Here is a 17,500-nt window from a genome sequence, read left to right as displayed (position 1 = left end):
GGCCGAGTGGGGAAGAAGACGAGACGAGAGGCAGTGAGGACAACAGCAATAGAAACACGTTGGAATGAATGTGAAAATATTTACATATCATCCACTTTCATTTGTCTTTGTCCTCACTGCCTCAATATCAAGCTGAATTTTAATACATCGAAAAAGGCCTATTAAGAGGCGACGCATACTTAGTTTATTAAGTCTTCTCACAGTTCTCAGTAAAAAGGAGGCTTAACTAATTGTTGACAGTTTTGAAAGAGAAAAAGTGTGAATTTGGAGCAAAATACACCCCCAGGTGGAAATCTTATTAAGATCTTACCAAGATTCTTAATAAGTTTCTTATTAAGATCTTACTTTGTTTCTTAATTAAGATTCTTACAAGATCTTGTAAGAATCTTGCAAGAATCTTATAAGATCTTAGTCAAGATCTTACACAATGTAGATAAGATCTTGTAAGAATCTTGTAAGAATCTTACAAGATCTTGTAAGAATTGTGTAAGATCTTAGTCAAGATCTTAGATAAGATCTTGCAAGAATCTTGTAAGAATCTTATAAGATCTTAGACAAGGATCTTGTAAGAATCTTGTACAATCTTAGATAAGATCTTGTGAGAATCTTGTGAGATTCTACCCAAGATCTTATCTAAGATCTTGTAAGGTGTTGAAGTATCTTGGCTAACATCTTCCATGATCTTGTTCCAGAATCTTACAAGATTACCAATGATAAACTTACAAATATAGGGGTTTTATTCGGGTACAACAAAACATTGTATTTTTGGAGTTGTTTTGTTTTATTTTGTTTTACATAATCTGCACTCCAGTACTAAACTGCAGAAAGAACCAAGTATTGTATATGTAACTTTCTACAAAAAGATCCAAATCTTGCACAGGCTTCTTATTAGTAAATTCGTAAAAAATCTAGCAATATTTTTACAAATCAAACACTGCTGCTTTCCTGGCGTCATTATTGCAAATTACAGTCAACTCCAATAACTTGAACCCCTGTTCACAAAAAGTAATCACTTTCATTTCCCTTGGGGTAATTGCCAGTCTTAACTCAAAATAATTATTTTCCCCTTTAATGCTACCTTACAAAGTGATGCTGAACAATACTATTCTTTTTTGTACTGCATTGAAAAGCTTAACGATTCCAACAGAAAAGAAATAACCATATGACTATTGTTAAGTCTCAAAATTAATTCATAACCAAATTGTCATAGAGCTAAAGCACTAAGTTGCCATGAAAAGTCAAGTTAATACATGGGTGCACAAAGATTGCTGTACGTCTGTCAAATGTGTAACTGTTACAATATTACTGTCCAGACTTGTTGAAACTACAGTACTGAACCTGAAAATCAAACAACTATTGCACTGACAATACATTTGTTGAACTTTTTCTTAAAAAAAAAACGTCAGTTTCAAACCCATAATTGGCAGTCTGTCTTCATTTAGTTATAACTCTATTGTCTTAAACTATGGGATTGCTAGGTATTTGGTACATTGTAGTACTCCATAGATACCCCATAATTATGATCTAGTATAGGAATGATATGGCTCAGCCCCATACCAATACCACACGATCTCTGACCCCTCACTTTGGGAATGCTACATATTATCCAGGCACACTGGTATATGGTATGGGAATGCTATGGGGATTTGGTAAAGTCCCTTACAATCCCCATATCATGCTGGCCCATATGATATGGCAATCAATGAAATGGTAAACTTCCATGCATACAATCTCGACATTATTGTCTAGGTACATGTACAGCTGTATGCTGCATCTGGTATGGGAATGAAATGACTTTTCACACAATTCCCGTCCTGTCCAATATATTCAGTGAACAGCTGTGATTCTTCTCAGTGTTGGACTACAATCAATCAATTCACTGGTCAGTTTTCTGAAGTAATAAGGTCCTTTAATCAACATACAAACAAGTAGCACAGTTTCATATTCAGCTTCAATGGGTATTAATTATTACTTTATGTACAGATCATTACATTTCAGCAACTGCAAAAACTAAAAATATATAATATATATATCCCGCTCCTGTAAAATAATATTCCAGCAAATCAGAGATGTGGTGGAAACTACAAAAAATCCATTACAGTCAAGCTATTAACAGTAACAGTTACTACCATAGCTCACAGGCAAAAAATAGAATACAGAGTTCAAAGCAGTAGCTAAACATTTAATTCATGTCAAAATATTTGGATTGGGTTCTTGTTTTAAAATTAAATACGAAAAAAGCTGTTAAACATTTCAGATAAACCACAGAACTCTAACAAGTCTGCAAAGAGAGATCCTTAAATACATCAAACCATAACTGGTGGAGGAGACAGAAATGGTTGCTAAGCATTTTTGTCTGCTGTAAAGGACCTTTCCCTGCTGTCCCATCGAAGATTTTTTTCAGGACGTGTCTCTTTCTGCTCTTTCATGGCAACTTAAAAAAATACAGCATATAGAGTATTATTATACTTCAATGATGCATGTAGTTATTCCTCTAAATCACTGATTATTTCTATTACAACTAAATTGTTTAAGAGTAAACTCATAAATTTGGATCCCTTTACTTACAAACGTCAATAATAGCTTTGTCAGGCATTTTTACGAGAAGGAATCATTTGTCAATCGTATACATATAACTTGCGGTATGAGCACTTGTTTTCCAAATCATTTGCTTCACCATTTGTTCTAAAACTTCATTATTCTTCATTACAGGTTTACGAATTTTTTTACAGGGCTATAGCATTTAAGCCAAATTGACTATCCTTGCTTCACAAATTGACTCGAAGGTGTGAAAATGTGAATTCTAAATACAGGTAAACCGTTCCTCATTTTCAAGACAATAAGGCATCAAATCAAGCGTTATTCGCTTAAAGTTAACGCTTACCTTTTTACTTGAGTTGTTGTAAGCATTTCCTTGCCTGGATCAGGATTTAAAGAGTAAACCTAACCAAAAAATCGTCACTGTGCAAAAAGTGTGATCGTAGATACATTATAAATGGGCAAGATTTGAAAGATACTGGAGTTCATTGAAAGGATTAAGTACTGACTTGGAGTGTGTAATTTTCAAGAGTAATGCATCATGTTCCTTTTGGAATAAGGCCGATTATGAGAGCATCAAACAAGGTAATCCGTTGATGATATTTGTCACAATCTATACAATACATCAGAATAAAAGCTTTCTTTTTCATTTCTCCGTGTACAGAGTGATTTTATGTTCAATGTTTGGGGCCTTTAAAGGACATTGTTTAAGCAAAGTACATATATTACGAGTAGTGACGTAACTCGAAAAATATCGTATTCACACAGGCATGCTTTTGAATAAGACCAAACCTTGTTATACATGTATTGAAGGATGAAGTTAAAGCTCATTTTTTCAAGGCACCAGATGAAATCAAATCCTAAAATTGCACTTAAAATTTGATTATTGTCTCACTGGCACATTCAGTACTATTGCACAAAATTCTCAAGAATCTCAACTCACTCAAGTGATCCTCAAATTGAATCATTGAGTGGAATTCTTAAAGATTCCCATAAAATCCTAGTCCACATTGCCCTTTTAGCTAGTTCAATTCCCAAAAATTAGGCCTGGAAATCCGGAAAAGTGTGGCAAAGGCTGGCTTAAAAATCTTGGAAGGCCGGGAAGGCCAGGCTTTTTGGCTGAACAGTGTGACAGTTTAAATTGCTTTAAAACATGAAATTTTAAGTACTACAGCTGTACTTTAGCATGATAGAATGAGAAGGACTTAAAATAATCATTTACATAGCTCTTTTATCAGAGACTGTACATGTACATCTAAGAATAATCATGCAAAGGTTTAGTCTCAGGTGTCAAATTTAGGAACAGTAAATGTAATGTTCATGTTCAAGTGTGAGATATAATATAATGTTTACCTCGCTACATTAAAGATGATTGGCCGTTAAACCAAAACATTATCGTATTTTGGAAGACATCATCAAGGCCATTTTATTAAAGATTGTTACTTCAAAGACACTTCAATTGAGCCCACAGAGTTTGGTTAAGGTCACTGGTCACTATGAAATTGCAGTCAATGTCTGTAATCTTGAAGACTTAAACATTTTTGGCCTGGAAATTCAAAAAAGCCTGGTCAAGCCTGCTGTATGGTGGCTCATCAATTTCAGCCAAAAACTTCAAGGTTTGAAGCAAAAACACAACCTGTATTCCCGAGCAGTGCATAGTGTACTTAAGCTTATTACCGGTAAGTCATGCCTTCCATAGGAAAACAAGTGCCCTTCATCAGGATACCTTATTTGAAAAATAACTCTAGCATGTAGGATTTCATTTCAAAAAGCATGTCAGCTGTTTCAGTTGTCAGTATCCTGTGGAGGATGAAATTTGCCTGACCGTGTATGACCAGTGCACAAGGCCTGCAATGCAAGCTAAGCCTTTTTGGCTCCCTCTCTCCCTAGTCTTCCCATGCAGTCGTTTTCTTCCCGAATTCTTTCCCTGTCCCCTCCCCTTAAGCGCCAGCTATGCAGGCTAAAAGGAAATTAACTCAACACTTGTCTAATTTGACTTAAAAAATGAAAAGCCCCCCAGTCCAGCCCAAATGAATGCTGATCATTATTATCAGTATACTAAGATCTTGTGAGGTCTTTCTTAAAATTAGTTTGCAACATTTTTCACAAAAATCTCACAAGACCAGGAGCCCATTACCCAGAGCTTCCATCTGCATTGTACCCTTGAGTCAACCCTGTCCCGTATCTTTCTATTTTTAGAACTACTACATTTTGACGTATGTGACTTATGTGACGTATGTGACTGAGAACATAAGTGAAGTGGTTCACATACATCACATACGTATGTGACGTAATAAATGACTGACCATAGGTCTGTTATGATCAGCTATTGTGAAAACACCCAGTAAAGCCCCCCTGGGAGGTGCTTCTAAAAATAGAAAGATACGGGACAGGGTTGGAAGGGTCGGACAGGGTCGGACATGGAAGATGGAGGCTCCGGGTAATGGGCTCCTGACAAGATGTTACATGAGATCTTCTAGGATGTGTACTAAGATCTTCACCAAGATCTTAAGTAAGATCTTTACTTAGATCTTTTAAGATCTTTTTTAAGATCTTATTTAAGATTCTTACTATATCTTGTAAGATCTTTGCTAAGATCTTGTAAGACTTTTACTAAGATCTTATGTAAGATGTTTGCAAGATCTTGTAAGATTTTTGCTAAGATCTTGTAAGGTTCTTACTACATCTTGTAGGATCTTTGCTAAGATCTTGTAAGATTTTTACTAAGATCTTATGTAAGATGTTTGCTAGATCTTGTAAGATTTTTACTAAGATCTTGTAAGATTTTTATTAAGATCCTGTAAGATCTTTTTCAGTAAAATCATGCAAGGTAGTCCTAAGATCTTGTTAAGGTCTGGTAAGATTCTTTTAAGATCTTACAAGATCGAAAACATCAGCAACCTTAAATTTTTTTATCAAAATTTGTTAAGCAAATGTATTAAGATCTTATTAAGATCAAAGATCTTAAATAAGATCTTATTAAGATTTTCATCTTAATGCCCATCTTACAAGATTCTTACAAGATCTTAATAAGATTTCCACCTGGGCCGGCTTTCCGACGAGACCTGGCGTTTATTTTTAGGACAGCACCTAATGGAGTAAATACAGTATCAATTAGCCAATATCAAAAATATCATATTACTCTTTCTTTGTCCCTCCAAATTTTGCATAAGCATTTTTTCCAGTTTCTCTTGGGACCATTATAATTCCCAAGTGGAAATAAAAACAATTCCTATGCAAACTTTTGGAGGGTAGAAGCCAAAACGAATGAAGGAAAAATACCGAACATTCGGATATAACATTACAGCAGAATAACGACAAAAATTGAAACAAAAAAACTTTAGAAAAAAAGACACCCCAACCCCAGCCCCCGGCCCTGCGTTTTGGCTACTACCCTACTGGAGGACAAACAAAGAATATTATGGTATTTTTGAGATTGGCTAATTGTTTCATTTTCTCAGCAACATTTTATCACTCTTGCCGAAGCACTCATCCCACCACTTAGGTAAATTATTGCCTTAGATAATACGATGCCACCCTCACATGCTTTGTGTTTCCACTACAGGAAAATAACAGTTTCTTCATGGAACGCAAATTTTCCAACTTAAATTTTCGCTTGGTAACATATATTTATTGATGACATCATTATGTCAGTGAAAAGCTAAAAACAGGGACGACGGAGCATATTTTGTATTGTGGGGGGGGGGGGGGGGAGGGGGGGAGGTGGCTAACAAGCAAGAGCCGCTAACTTGTAGGGGGTTCCCTGAAGGAATTCTCCGCCAGAAATTTTTGAAATCTTGAAGCTCGGAAATGCAACCTTTTCCTTCTGTTAGTTTTCTCTTTTTATGCTTTATGAGTTTTTTTTCCTCTATTTTTTCTTCATGGGCAGTCCCCCTAGCTCCACCGTCCCTGAGAAAAAGGAGCACTTCGGTCTACTATTGGGTATCCTGTGGTTGTTGTGTTGACAAACGTTCATCATGTTTATATTCTGCTGTGGCCGTTTACATAAGTGTAGTTCCAAACATTGTTAAAGCTCCCACTTCTCACTAAACAACAGGTATGGATTAAAATGGTATCATTTTACTTTCTGCACGTTATTTAAAGCGGTCTCATCTATTTTCTTATCAAATCAAAGACGGATATCGGCCTTCTGTGTTTTGACCTGAAAGGTCACAAGAATGCATTTTAACGACATTTTAAGCGCTCTAGGCGTCACGCAAAAGTAATTGCCCAGAGATTTCTCTCTATCAGACGAAAGACCTTTGTTTCAACATTCGATGGCCGAAGTTTCAAAGGGTTTAAAGGTAGAGCACATTCTCTGTAAGATATTTCGTAAGACTCAGTTTTAGTGACAAAAAATATAGGCGCCAAGAATAAAATTATTTGGAAACTATAGAATGTCTTAAATGCACTCAAACTCAGCCAAACGACAATTAAGAGATTGCTCAGTTAGGATTAGGAGGAATATTTTATGAGGGATGCTTCAGTTGACCTCACAAGACCGTCAAAATGAAGAAACAAATTGCTTGTCCGAGCGGCATTTTCGGCGGTGTTCGGTAATTTGCATTTTTCTCTGAAATAAATCCGTAACAACCCAAACTAAGTATAGCATGCTTCTTGGTACACATTACTCTTTCAAACTTGGAAGTATGAGCGAAATCGATTTTTCAAGGTTTGCCACGGAATTTAACCCTTTAAGCCCCGAGGGGTTCCCCATTGACGAGTAAAATCGTCTGGCGTTAGACAGAGTAAAATCTATAAGTGCCATTTGGCACTATCGGGGCTGAAAGGGTTAAAGGTTGCTTGATTTTTACGGACATTCACTCTTAACTATTAAACTCAATTGCGCTTGATATTTACATGTATTATTGTTCTGCTGTGATGAAAAAATTAAATTCCGCTTTTTAAAAACGTTTTTGCGTTTCTCTCAACTTGAATTTCCTGGGAGAGAGAAAAAGGTTATGGAAACAGATCATTTCCATGGCAATGGTCCATACTGCAAAATCCTGCCCGAAAACTAGCCAATCAGATTGCTCCATTTAGCCTGAGAATTGCTTGCCATATAATAATAAACTCTAGGGGAAGGGAAGGTTGCAGGCATCACTTCACTTCACACCTAATTTGATTATTCTCTCTATTGGCTGAAGTATTTGGGAAATGCCATCTCTTGTGGCCCCCCTCCCCCATATTCAATGTTGGAGTTCTTCAGGCAAGAAAAGTGACCATTTTTTTCCCTGGAAAAGCCAACATTGATAAGGGAGAAGTGGGTTATCTATAAAATGAAGCTACCGGTACCTTGATCTCAGCACTTTTGTCCATGATTGTAGTTGGGGACACTCAAATCAAATTTAAGGTTTGTTTTTAAGAAGACAGGAAAACTGGAGTACCCAGTGGAGAACCAACAAACTCAACCCACGTATGACGCCGAGGGTCACATTGGTAGGATGCAAATGCTTTGACCAAAGTGCAAGCACTTTTCCCACTTAAAAGGATGGTGCCTACTAATTCAAAGGTATTTTTGTGCAGTTTGCTGAATATGCGGGAAAAACAGATCTTAACAAGTGTTATTGAAATCCAAAAAGAAAATTGGGGGTAACCACGCTTTTTTCGAAGATAATCAACAATATTTGTGCAAAGCTTTAAAATACAAAGCAATGTATGGCATTGTTTTCCAAATTAAAGCTTAATCATCTCTGAAAAATGCGTGGTTACCCTCAATTTTCTCAAGAGCCAAGTTCTGCTTTCTCTGCATAGTTTTGAACCGCCCAAAAATATCCCAGCCTATATTAATAAGCACCACCCATAGGCACCGTCCTTAAATAAAGTTCATTATTATTATTATTATTATTATTATTATTATTATTATTGTAATTTCTGTGATTTCCAGGAAAGTTGTGATCCTTATTTCCTAACGACAGTGGTATTTCCTGAAGGATCAGTGAATGAGTTGACACGCTTAAAATTAGCAGTGTTTGATGTCAGAGACAGGGAAAAAGAAGAGGTACAAATGTGATATCAGCTTATACATAAGAGAACATGAAGTGGCTCTAAAAAGCATGGCTGGCAATAACCTTGTTTCTGATCTAGCCTTCCAAGGGGGAAAGCTGACAAAGGACATTAGTCTTACCCTGTTGACATGGGACTTTCTAATCAGTGACACGGCCCTTAAGTCCAGAAAATGCATCTAATTAGGACAAGGGATATGAATATGCTGCAAAACTTCAAGAGCAACATGGAAATATTGCTTAAAGAGAACAACACCCAAATGCTGAACAATTCTGTGTGCGCTAAAATGATCATTAAGGCATATATGACTGTCACCACACATGATAGAATTAGTAACAGAGGAGAAGGTAATGAAAAATTAACCCATTGACCCTCGTGGGTTCCCCATTGATAAGCAAAATCGTCTGGCATTAGACAGAGTAAAATACTAAGTCTGGCCGCTTCAGGCCAGTTTGGGAGTCAAAGGGCTAATAGTGCAACAATAATAGTGTTCTAGTAGGCACAATATTGACTCAACAAAGGATGTGAAAAGGCAACATGGTTTTTTCCCTTGAATGACCTTACCCTTTAACCTTGCTGGTCTGTGGAAAGGAAGGATGTAGGAAAGAATAACAGTAATGAGCCTTTCATACAGTCTGTATTTCCCCTAATGGTTTTTTGTGGGGGAGGGGGGGTGGGAAGGGAAGGCTTGGATCTCTACAGTCTTTGTCTGATTCTACTTCATGCCTTTTAGGGAATGTTTTAACTTGGAGATATTTCTTCCGTAACTGAAACCATGATCATTTTAACCCATTGACTCCAAGGGGTTCCCCATTGACAACTAAAATCGTCTGGCGTTAGACAGAGTAAAATACTAAGTCTGGCTAGTTTAAGCCAGTTTGGATGTCAAAGGGTTAACTGAGACTTGTAATGTTTATGTCATGCAGATGTCATTGTTAGGTCAAGCAGTGTGTACCATGAGCGATATACTGTCAGCAGCCGATCTGAAACTTCTTTTAACACTGACGTAAGCTTCTATTATTTTGAGTTTAGTTACATATTAAGAATTAAATCTTGCATAGGGTTAACTGTTTATCTGCATTCTGCTACCTTGTGTTAAACATAAGAAAATTTGATGTGTCCTGCATCAATAGAAGCAACAAATATGGTCACCTGGATCCAGTTTGAAGGGTATCACTAGAGAAAAGCCAATATTGGTAGCACCTATCCTCAGAATAGAGCAGAACAGAATTGAGGAGACTTCATTGCTCAGGGTTAGGTTGCCACACTTGGAATAATGTTGTAAGTCCCAGATTTAAGTCCCGGTTTTACCACCAGCTGGGCTTGAAGAAGCCAACTGGTCTTCCTTCCACAAGTTAACATTTTACAAGTTTTGTTTGAGTGTATTATTATTATTATTATTATTATTATTATTATTATTATTGGCAGGTCCTTTCAGTGGATAGTACCTTCCACCTCTCATAAAATGCATAAAGACACACTGTTGCTAAATATAGTTAAATGAAATTTAACATAGTTAACGACTAGGAGCTAGTCTGGTCAGTAGTGTTTTGCAGGCGGTTGTTAGTGTCTTGGCCGTCTGGTAGTGTTGTTTAGCGTTTTGGTGCGTTCTGTAGTGTTTGTTATAGTTACATGGTTCACGACCGGGAGCTAGTCCGGTCAGTAGTGCCTTGCAGGCGTTTGTTAGTGTTTTTATGCGTTTGTGTAGCGTTTGCAGCACTCTTTAGGTTGTGGGAGCCCTGGGGCTGACATGGTTCAGCGGTATTCCTGCTTCGTGCATGCGGTGTTGTCCAATGTGTTTGCAGCGTGTTTGTTGCTCTGTTGGCGTGGCGTTGTGAGTTGGATTAGGAGTTTAGTGGTTCTCGGCGTTCCCTCCCTCTCCCCCCCCCCCCCTTTTTTTTTTTTTTTGTTTTTTTTTTTTTTTTTGTGTGTTGTTCTTTTTTTTGTGTGTTCTTTTTTTTTGTATTCTTTTTTTTTTTGTGGGTTGTTCTTTTTTTTTTGTGGTCTTTTTTTTTTTTTTTTTTTTTGTATTTTCTTTCTTTCTTTATTTATTTTTGTTTTCCACTGAGCTATCTGGCTCAAATTTAATGTGACGGGTGCCTTAGGGGGCCTGGCGCGGGGGGCTCGTGGCTTGGTTGCGGGTTGGGCAGGCCAGTCGGGTGTTCTAGCGCCTTGGGGATGTGACTGCGGTTGCAGCCCCCAGGCTTCCTGGGCACCTACCCTCCGCTGGCGACGTGGGCGTTAATCCTATACTGACCCCTTTTAGATTCACTGTGAGGGCACTGCCTTTTAAACTTATCTCGATTGCCGTGGGTTCTTAACTAACAATTATTTTTGAGAATGCGTGGAAATAATAGTGATTCATAATATTGCAGCTCTCTTGATTCTCCTGATGCCTGTGGAACTGTGACTGTTCTGGGATGGAAGGTACACTGTAGAATACTATCAACACTTGCTCGTAGTTCTTTCATTTTGCCAACTCTTATTGTCCAGTGGTATTTAAACTAATATTCTTATATTTCACAATTGCAAAGTTAAGCATTTATGCATCTCAGACAGGGGTTCTAGGAGTTTTGGCCTGAATGCTTTCTACTGTTTTTTAGGTCGAGAACAGAGCATCCCAAAAGCCAATGTCACAAAATGTGGAGGTTTGTAGTAATGTGTAATTATCATTGGCCATGATGCCTTGATTTCATAACTCAGCCCGAGGTTTTTTGTTGTTGCTGTTATTTTAATATTAACTCCTCAGACACTCTAAACATGCCCAGTTGATGAGTAAAATCATCTGCCGTTGGACAGAGTAAAATCTGTTTAGTCTCACTCCCAGGGGTCAATAGACTAAATTAATTTTTTTAAACCATTACTATTGATTCTGTTTTTGGAGATGAGAAGAACTTAAAAGGATCTGAAGTGTTCCAGGGAAGACTTCCACCAGACCCTTTGACTCAAAAGGCGACAGCCACTCCTGCTTTCCCACCAACAGTAGCATGACATAATTTGATGGTAAACTTTGTGTATCACCAGAAGCAAGCATTTCTGTCTTTGAACAGTGAATGTATTGCAACTATTCTTGCAATGAGCAGACTAGTTTAACTTATTTTTTTTAACCTTTTGGCAAACCGTGGGGCAATGAATAATAAGTGATGGACTTTTCAAACAGGTTTTCCTTCCTTTTAGTGTTACAATGTATTCTTGTTTCCTGTTCTCAAAACGTACTATACCTGCTTTCCTCAATCCTTTCTTCCTAAAATGGCAATGAATCCCCCTTATGGGACAGTGAAACTGTTAAGTGCAATGAAGAAATTGATGTTGTTCTCTTTTAGAAAGAAAAGGAGAGAAGAAACAGTGGAAGGTAATTAAAAGAATATTGTAAACTACGAAAATGCAATTAATAATAATTTTTTCCTTATTTTGTCAGACTGCTTAGCCTTGTTCTGGGCTTTCGAAAGCCTAGAGGACCTAAAACAAAACAATTACAAGTAAGCTGGGTGATACATGCTAACACCAACCCTGGCTGGCACCAGGCTTTTTCCCATCTAGGCCTTCTTCTGTATTCATGCTTTTTCAAAGGCCCAACGTACATGAAGCATTAAATTTCCAAAGCATGTGTTCTTTGTCTTTGTCAGGTCGATGATGATGGTGGAGCACATTTTGAAGAGAAGTTACAGATTCCCAACTACGTGTGTAATATTTATCCTTGTTATATTTAATCAGAAACCCAGAAGGGTTGAAACGTATAACAGCCCCTTGTGTGCTGGGAAACAAGCTTCTGAATATTCAATTTGCTAAGTACCATATTTGGAACAACAAGATCGAGGGGTTTCCAAATATGGTACTCAGCACTGAAACATTCAACCAATCAGTTCGCACTGAATATTCGGAAGCTGTGAACGCACATTACATGTTTTAACCCTTATGGGTTTCTGATTTAATTTAACAGCAATCACATAAATAACGCACATAAATTTCACCTGTTCTTGCCACTTTGAAACATTCCAACAAAAGACCTTACGAAACTATGCAAATTTAAGGAAACTAAATTTAAAACAAAGAGATTTCAAAACAGCATTATTATGCATAATGCTATGAAATATTTTAACTAGTCGTTAAATAATTTGAAACTGGTCAGTTGCATTTCTTAAGCACTGCTGTCCTTGATTTTGAATGAGGAACTAGGACTTAGTTTATGCACTGAGGCATGCATGTATGATTGAAATGGTTACAAGTAAAATCAGAAAACAGTTTCACATGTGTTGTGTCAAAATTCTAAAAAGGTTAGAATTTTGACATCAAACACAAGTGAAATGATTACGTGATTGACCCAATTGTGATTATCTTTGAATTTCATGGTTGACATGGTTCATTTATTTCACACAATTTACATAAAATTAACACAGAAAGAAAAGTAGAGTCACAACACATGATTACAAGATAAACTCATTACAGTACGGGTTATAAAATGTGTATGGTGGTCAAAGTAGTGCCCCTCAATACATGTCCAATATACCCAAACGGATACGATTCGTCTCGTCAAACTGATGGTCCATTGGTACGAATGGTACCTATATAAAATGATGTCATTCCAATGGTTTTATTGGTGAAAAACAACTTCGCTTAAATTACACCAAGTAGAAACGCACTAATAATTATGAATATTCCTCGTTCTATAAGCCAACCACACAAAACACGTTCGCTTTCACCAATAGAACCATTGGAATCACCACTAAGACCAACGGAGTCTATTTGTGAGTATTGGACAACCCTCAAGTAGCGACGGGTTTCTAGTTGACCACCACCTACTTTTAAGTAAACGAAGAAATTACACTAAGGTTTACTGGGATATGGTCACGATATAGTAAAAAATGTTTGTAGAGCCTAGGACTGATGTACAGAAGAAAATTACATGTATGTAAATTAAGCATGTTAGAGATATACTGAACCAAGCAAGAAATCTAAACAGGACAAGCTTAGCAAAAAGGAAAAAAAAAACGAACATACAAACAAACAAACAAACAACAACAGCAACAACAACAAACAAAAACAAAAAGAAGAGAACAACACATCATCATTGGCAGCACAAACAGCAGTGACAACAAACACAAAAATATAAGCAGACAATTATTATTATTAGCTATCGTACCATCTTCACCAGGCTGTGAAGAGGCAGAGACGCCATCAGAATCAACAACAGAGATGAAGAGTAATGATCCTACGAGGATCTACATCAGCCATTCATTATTATTATTGTTATTAGATAGTTACGTACTATACATTTGACCATTAAACAGAACATATATTATTAATTTTGATTGACAAGAGATCAGGTGGGCCTTATAAAGTTTCTTAAACTTGCTTTTTAAATGTAACACTTTTGATCGCTATTAATAATATTATTATTGTGGTTTATTAGTCAGCTGAGAGCTGTATACAATAGGCTATAATAATTTCATCTTGAATGAACTTAAGGTGGCACCCATATAAAATGTGCTTGACTAAAAATCTGCTTGAGGCAATTTACATGTATGTATTTGACTTTTTGTCAAAACGTTTTGAAAAGTATTTAGTGTTGCTACAGCTAAAAGTTTATTGTCGGGCCAAAGCAAACCGACCCATAAAATTCAAGTGAAAATTTACAAAGTTAGAACTTTAAACTGTTTAAGAGCTAGCAAACACAGGGCTGTGGATAAAAAACAAACACTAACATTGCAATAGCAGTTTTGTAATTTCAAACATGCACTTTCACCCCAGAATTAAGGACCTCTTTAATTGTCATCCATGATATCAATAAAATTATCTTAATCTTTAATTTATTGGGACCTCCTTTTGAATTATTACTGCCAGTATTTGACTTTTAATTTATGCAAATTCAACCCCTCTGTTGCAAGATATTTTAGTGCAACAAACCATCCGTCGATGTATCTTAATTTTTTTTTTATATTGGTTACAGGGTAAGAGGTGTAGTTCTCAAAGTTGTGGAGCTGATGGGAGAAAGTGTTCTGACATTTAAAATCCCAATTCAACTTTTGTAAGCATTCATGAGTTGTAAATAGAAATAACAATGCATTCAACAGAGTAGATTCCATGTTGCCATGTGTCTTTTCAGAAATAGATCACACATGACGTCAGAGTGTGGTAAGAACAAGAGTGGCACACGAGACGATAGCCAAGTTTGTCACTGATGTTCTTACCACATTTTGACGAGCCATAGACCCTTTGCATAACTGGCGCCCAGATTTGAATAACGATACTTGATACTTCCTTAGCCTCACATTCATGAGAAAAATCCTTTGTCTTGAAACATAAACACGAGGCTAAGGATGTATCAAGTATTGTTATTCAAATTTGAGTGCCATTTATGTAAAGGGTCTATGTGATGAGCAGACACATGCCAACATGGAATCTATTTGTTTTATATAATATAGAATTAAAAGTTTTTGATGATAATGCCAGCTATGCTTCTGCCTTCTGATAGGTCTTCCGGGAGAACCAATCAAAATGTGTGCATTATTGAGGTCCTTATGTTAACCACTTATTGCTAACGTATTTGGAGAAGAAATTCAGTTCACTTTTAAAAGCACTTGCTTTTTATGTTATAGCAATAATTTATCCCAGCTCAAATTTGGTTAAGTTTGTTGGCTCTCTGCTCTGCCCTAGATCTGAGAAGTTTTCTCCTGAGTACTCCAGTTTTCTCCTCTCCAGATCAAAACATGCCTACAGGTCTACTGAACTGTTTCAATTTAGTTGGGTTCAATTCCCAGTTGCCCCAACTTCGGTGATATAAGCTTGAGAGTATTGAATGACAAATGTTAATGATGATCACGATGACCATTGTCCACTCCTTATTAGAGAGATAAAGGAACGTATTTATGGCAAATGGGAAATGTTAGGCTAAAAATTGTGGTTACCAAAAATCAAAGAAATCTCTTTGATTTTAGAATTTTTGCTGGTTGCCTACAGATATTGAGTATTATTTCCTTAATCTGCCCCTGTGACCAAAAAAATCAATCCTTATTTTTTCTTTGGATTTCAAAACTATGTTAACTAAATTAAATTTCAAAAAGACACCTGTTTACTTCAACTAGAATTTTTCTATTTAATGGTCAGCCATTACTATAAGATCTTGACAGAGCTGGATCAAGGACAGAGCTGGATCGAGAAGTCAAAGACTCACTAGTTTAAGAATGTAATGCGTGTGTACGCCCACAAAGCAGTTTGCGGCATCAAATCACTGTCAGGAGTGGATCTAGGCCTCTCATTTGCTTAATCTTTGCTCAAATGCACCAATTTGGTTCACTTTGTGACTCACGCAGCACCTAAGAAGTGAAATATTTAATGAGGTGCTCCTTTCAGTATATTTATAGGGACTTACAAAAAATCAATTAATTTTTTTTTTTTTTTTGCCAGGAAAATATATATTTCTGAAGAACAACAGCAAATGCTTGAATTACATCATTTGGGAGATGTAAGAACTGGTCTTCTCCAATAAATAGATGGATAGATAGTTTATTGAAGCAGATGAATGATGAATGCCAAAATGTGATCCATGCAATAATTCTTTTTAAAAAAGCTATTTTTTAGTCTGTGCGTCTTGCAATTAGGAACGTGATATGTTCTACTATTTCGTGGATTAAATTTACATTTGTTTGTCTCTGGTAAAAATCTGTTTAATTTGTGATCAGGATTACTGTATTTCTGATATCCTGAAACAATTGAGCCTGTTTCTAATCAAAATGTGTGTCTAAACTAGGGAGTAATAATTCTCACGGTGTACCTTTGTAAGCTCTCCAACTCATCTCACAGACAGTATCTTAGCCAAATTTGCTGCATTTGAAGAGAAAGACAAGTTTAACTTGATTTTTCTTTTAACAGTTGAATCCGGCGTGGGAGAATTCCAGACAAGCGATACTTCATAATCACGTCAACCTTATTTGTGCTTACAAAGCAAACTTGCAAGAACTTGTTCCTTTACAAGGTCTGTATGTAGCAACATGTAACAATTATAAAGGGAACCTTCATTTAAACAAGAAAAAAACTTTAAACCACAGAACTTAAGTCTGTAATCAAAATTGTTCGAATGTTTTCTAATGAAAGCGTTTATATATGAATAAATGTTTTTCAAAAATGCGTGGTTTGGTTTTCAAATTTCCCGGGTGGCGCCATCTTGAATAATTTTGTCATGTCTCGGTTGCCCTATTGTTTCAAAACAAAAGGTTTTTATGTGAAAACTACAAAGGTGACCAAAACACATCACATTATTCAAAATGCGCGATTCTAAAATTCCTTTTTTTTTTGGACCAGTGGCCTGTTTCTCAAAAGTCCCGAAGGTTTTCGGGCCTATTTCGGGTGCCACAATTTCCTTTATATCTTCGCAACGCCGAGGTTCCAAGCCATCAAACTTCGCAATCCTCTTAGTTTTTCTTTCATTAAAAACAAGTTAAATGATCAGCTTTTAAAAACAAGCAGATTGCAGTTTGACGACTGGCTTTTCGGGCCCGAAAGTTCTCGGGACTTTCGAGAAACAGGCCCCTGCTCCCACCTGTGTGGCTTCATAGCTGGTAGATCATTACACCGACATCACAGAGGTCATAGGTTCGAAGCCGGTTGAAGCTGCCTAAATTTTTCAGGATGTCTATAAGTGGCAATTGCTCATAAATGTTCGGTTAAGTGCACGGATAACTTCTACGTTAGTTTTCACTTATAACCCACACTTTAAACACATACATTTCTTTCATTTATTGAGTCCTTCACGGGAACACATGAGCCTAACAAATAGGCCATTTCCGAGTTCATGTGCGCCTCCTCTTCAAAGCGAGTCCAAGTGCGAAGTTTTTGTGATGGTAATTAGTTCTACTTTACATATGAATGAAAACTAATTTTCATAAGAAAAAACTCGCACTTAGACTCGCTTTGAAGAGGAGGCAGACATGAACTCGGAAATGGCCTATTGACCTGGGGC

The 17,500-nt window shown here is 36.8% G+C and overlaps 1 protein-coding gene across 1 annotated transcript in view; it reads left to right on the top strand.

The window, feature by feature from the left end:
* LOC137999610 (inositol polyphosphate-4-phosphatase type I A-like) overlaps positions 1-17,500 on the top strand; it is a 56,427-nt gene that overhangs the window by 13,897 nt on the left and 25,030 nt on the right. Inside the window, exons 9-17 of the mRNA XM_068845431.1 lie at positions 8,426-8,539; positions 9,471-9,550; positions 10,920-10,971; positions 11,148-11,192; positions 11,868-11,896; positions 12,171-12,224; positions 14,492-14,569; positions 15,949-16,006; positions 16,414-16,516. Of these exons, the coding sequence (XP_068701532.1) occupies positions 8,426-8,539; positions 9,471-9,550; positions 10,920-10,971; positions 11,148-11,192; positions 11,868-11,896; positions 12,171-12,224; positions 14,492-14,569; positions 15,949-16,006; positions 16,414-16,516 (613 nt within the window). The remainder of the gene's footprint in view (positions 1-8,425; positions 8,540-9,470; positions 9,551-10,919; positions 10,972-11,147; positions 11,193-11,867; positions 11,897-12,170; positions 12,225-14,491; positions 14,570-15,948; positions 16,007-16,413; positions 16,517-17,500) is intronic.

The sequence above is a fragment of the Montipora foliosa genome, chromosome 4, assembly GCF_036669935.1.
Source record: "Montipora foliosa isolate CH-2021 chromosome 4, ASM3666993v2, whole genome shotgun sequence".
NCBI classification, from domain to species: Eukaryota; Metazoa; Cnidaria; class Anthozoa; order Scleractinia; family Acroporidae; genus Montipora; species Montipora foliosa.
This window is presented reverse-complemented; position numbering and strand designations above follow the sequence as displayed.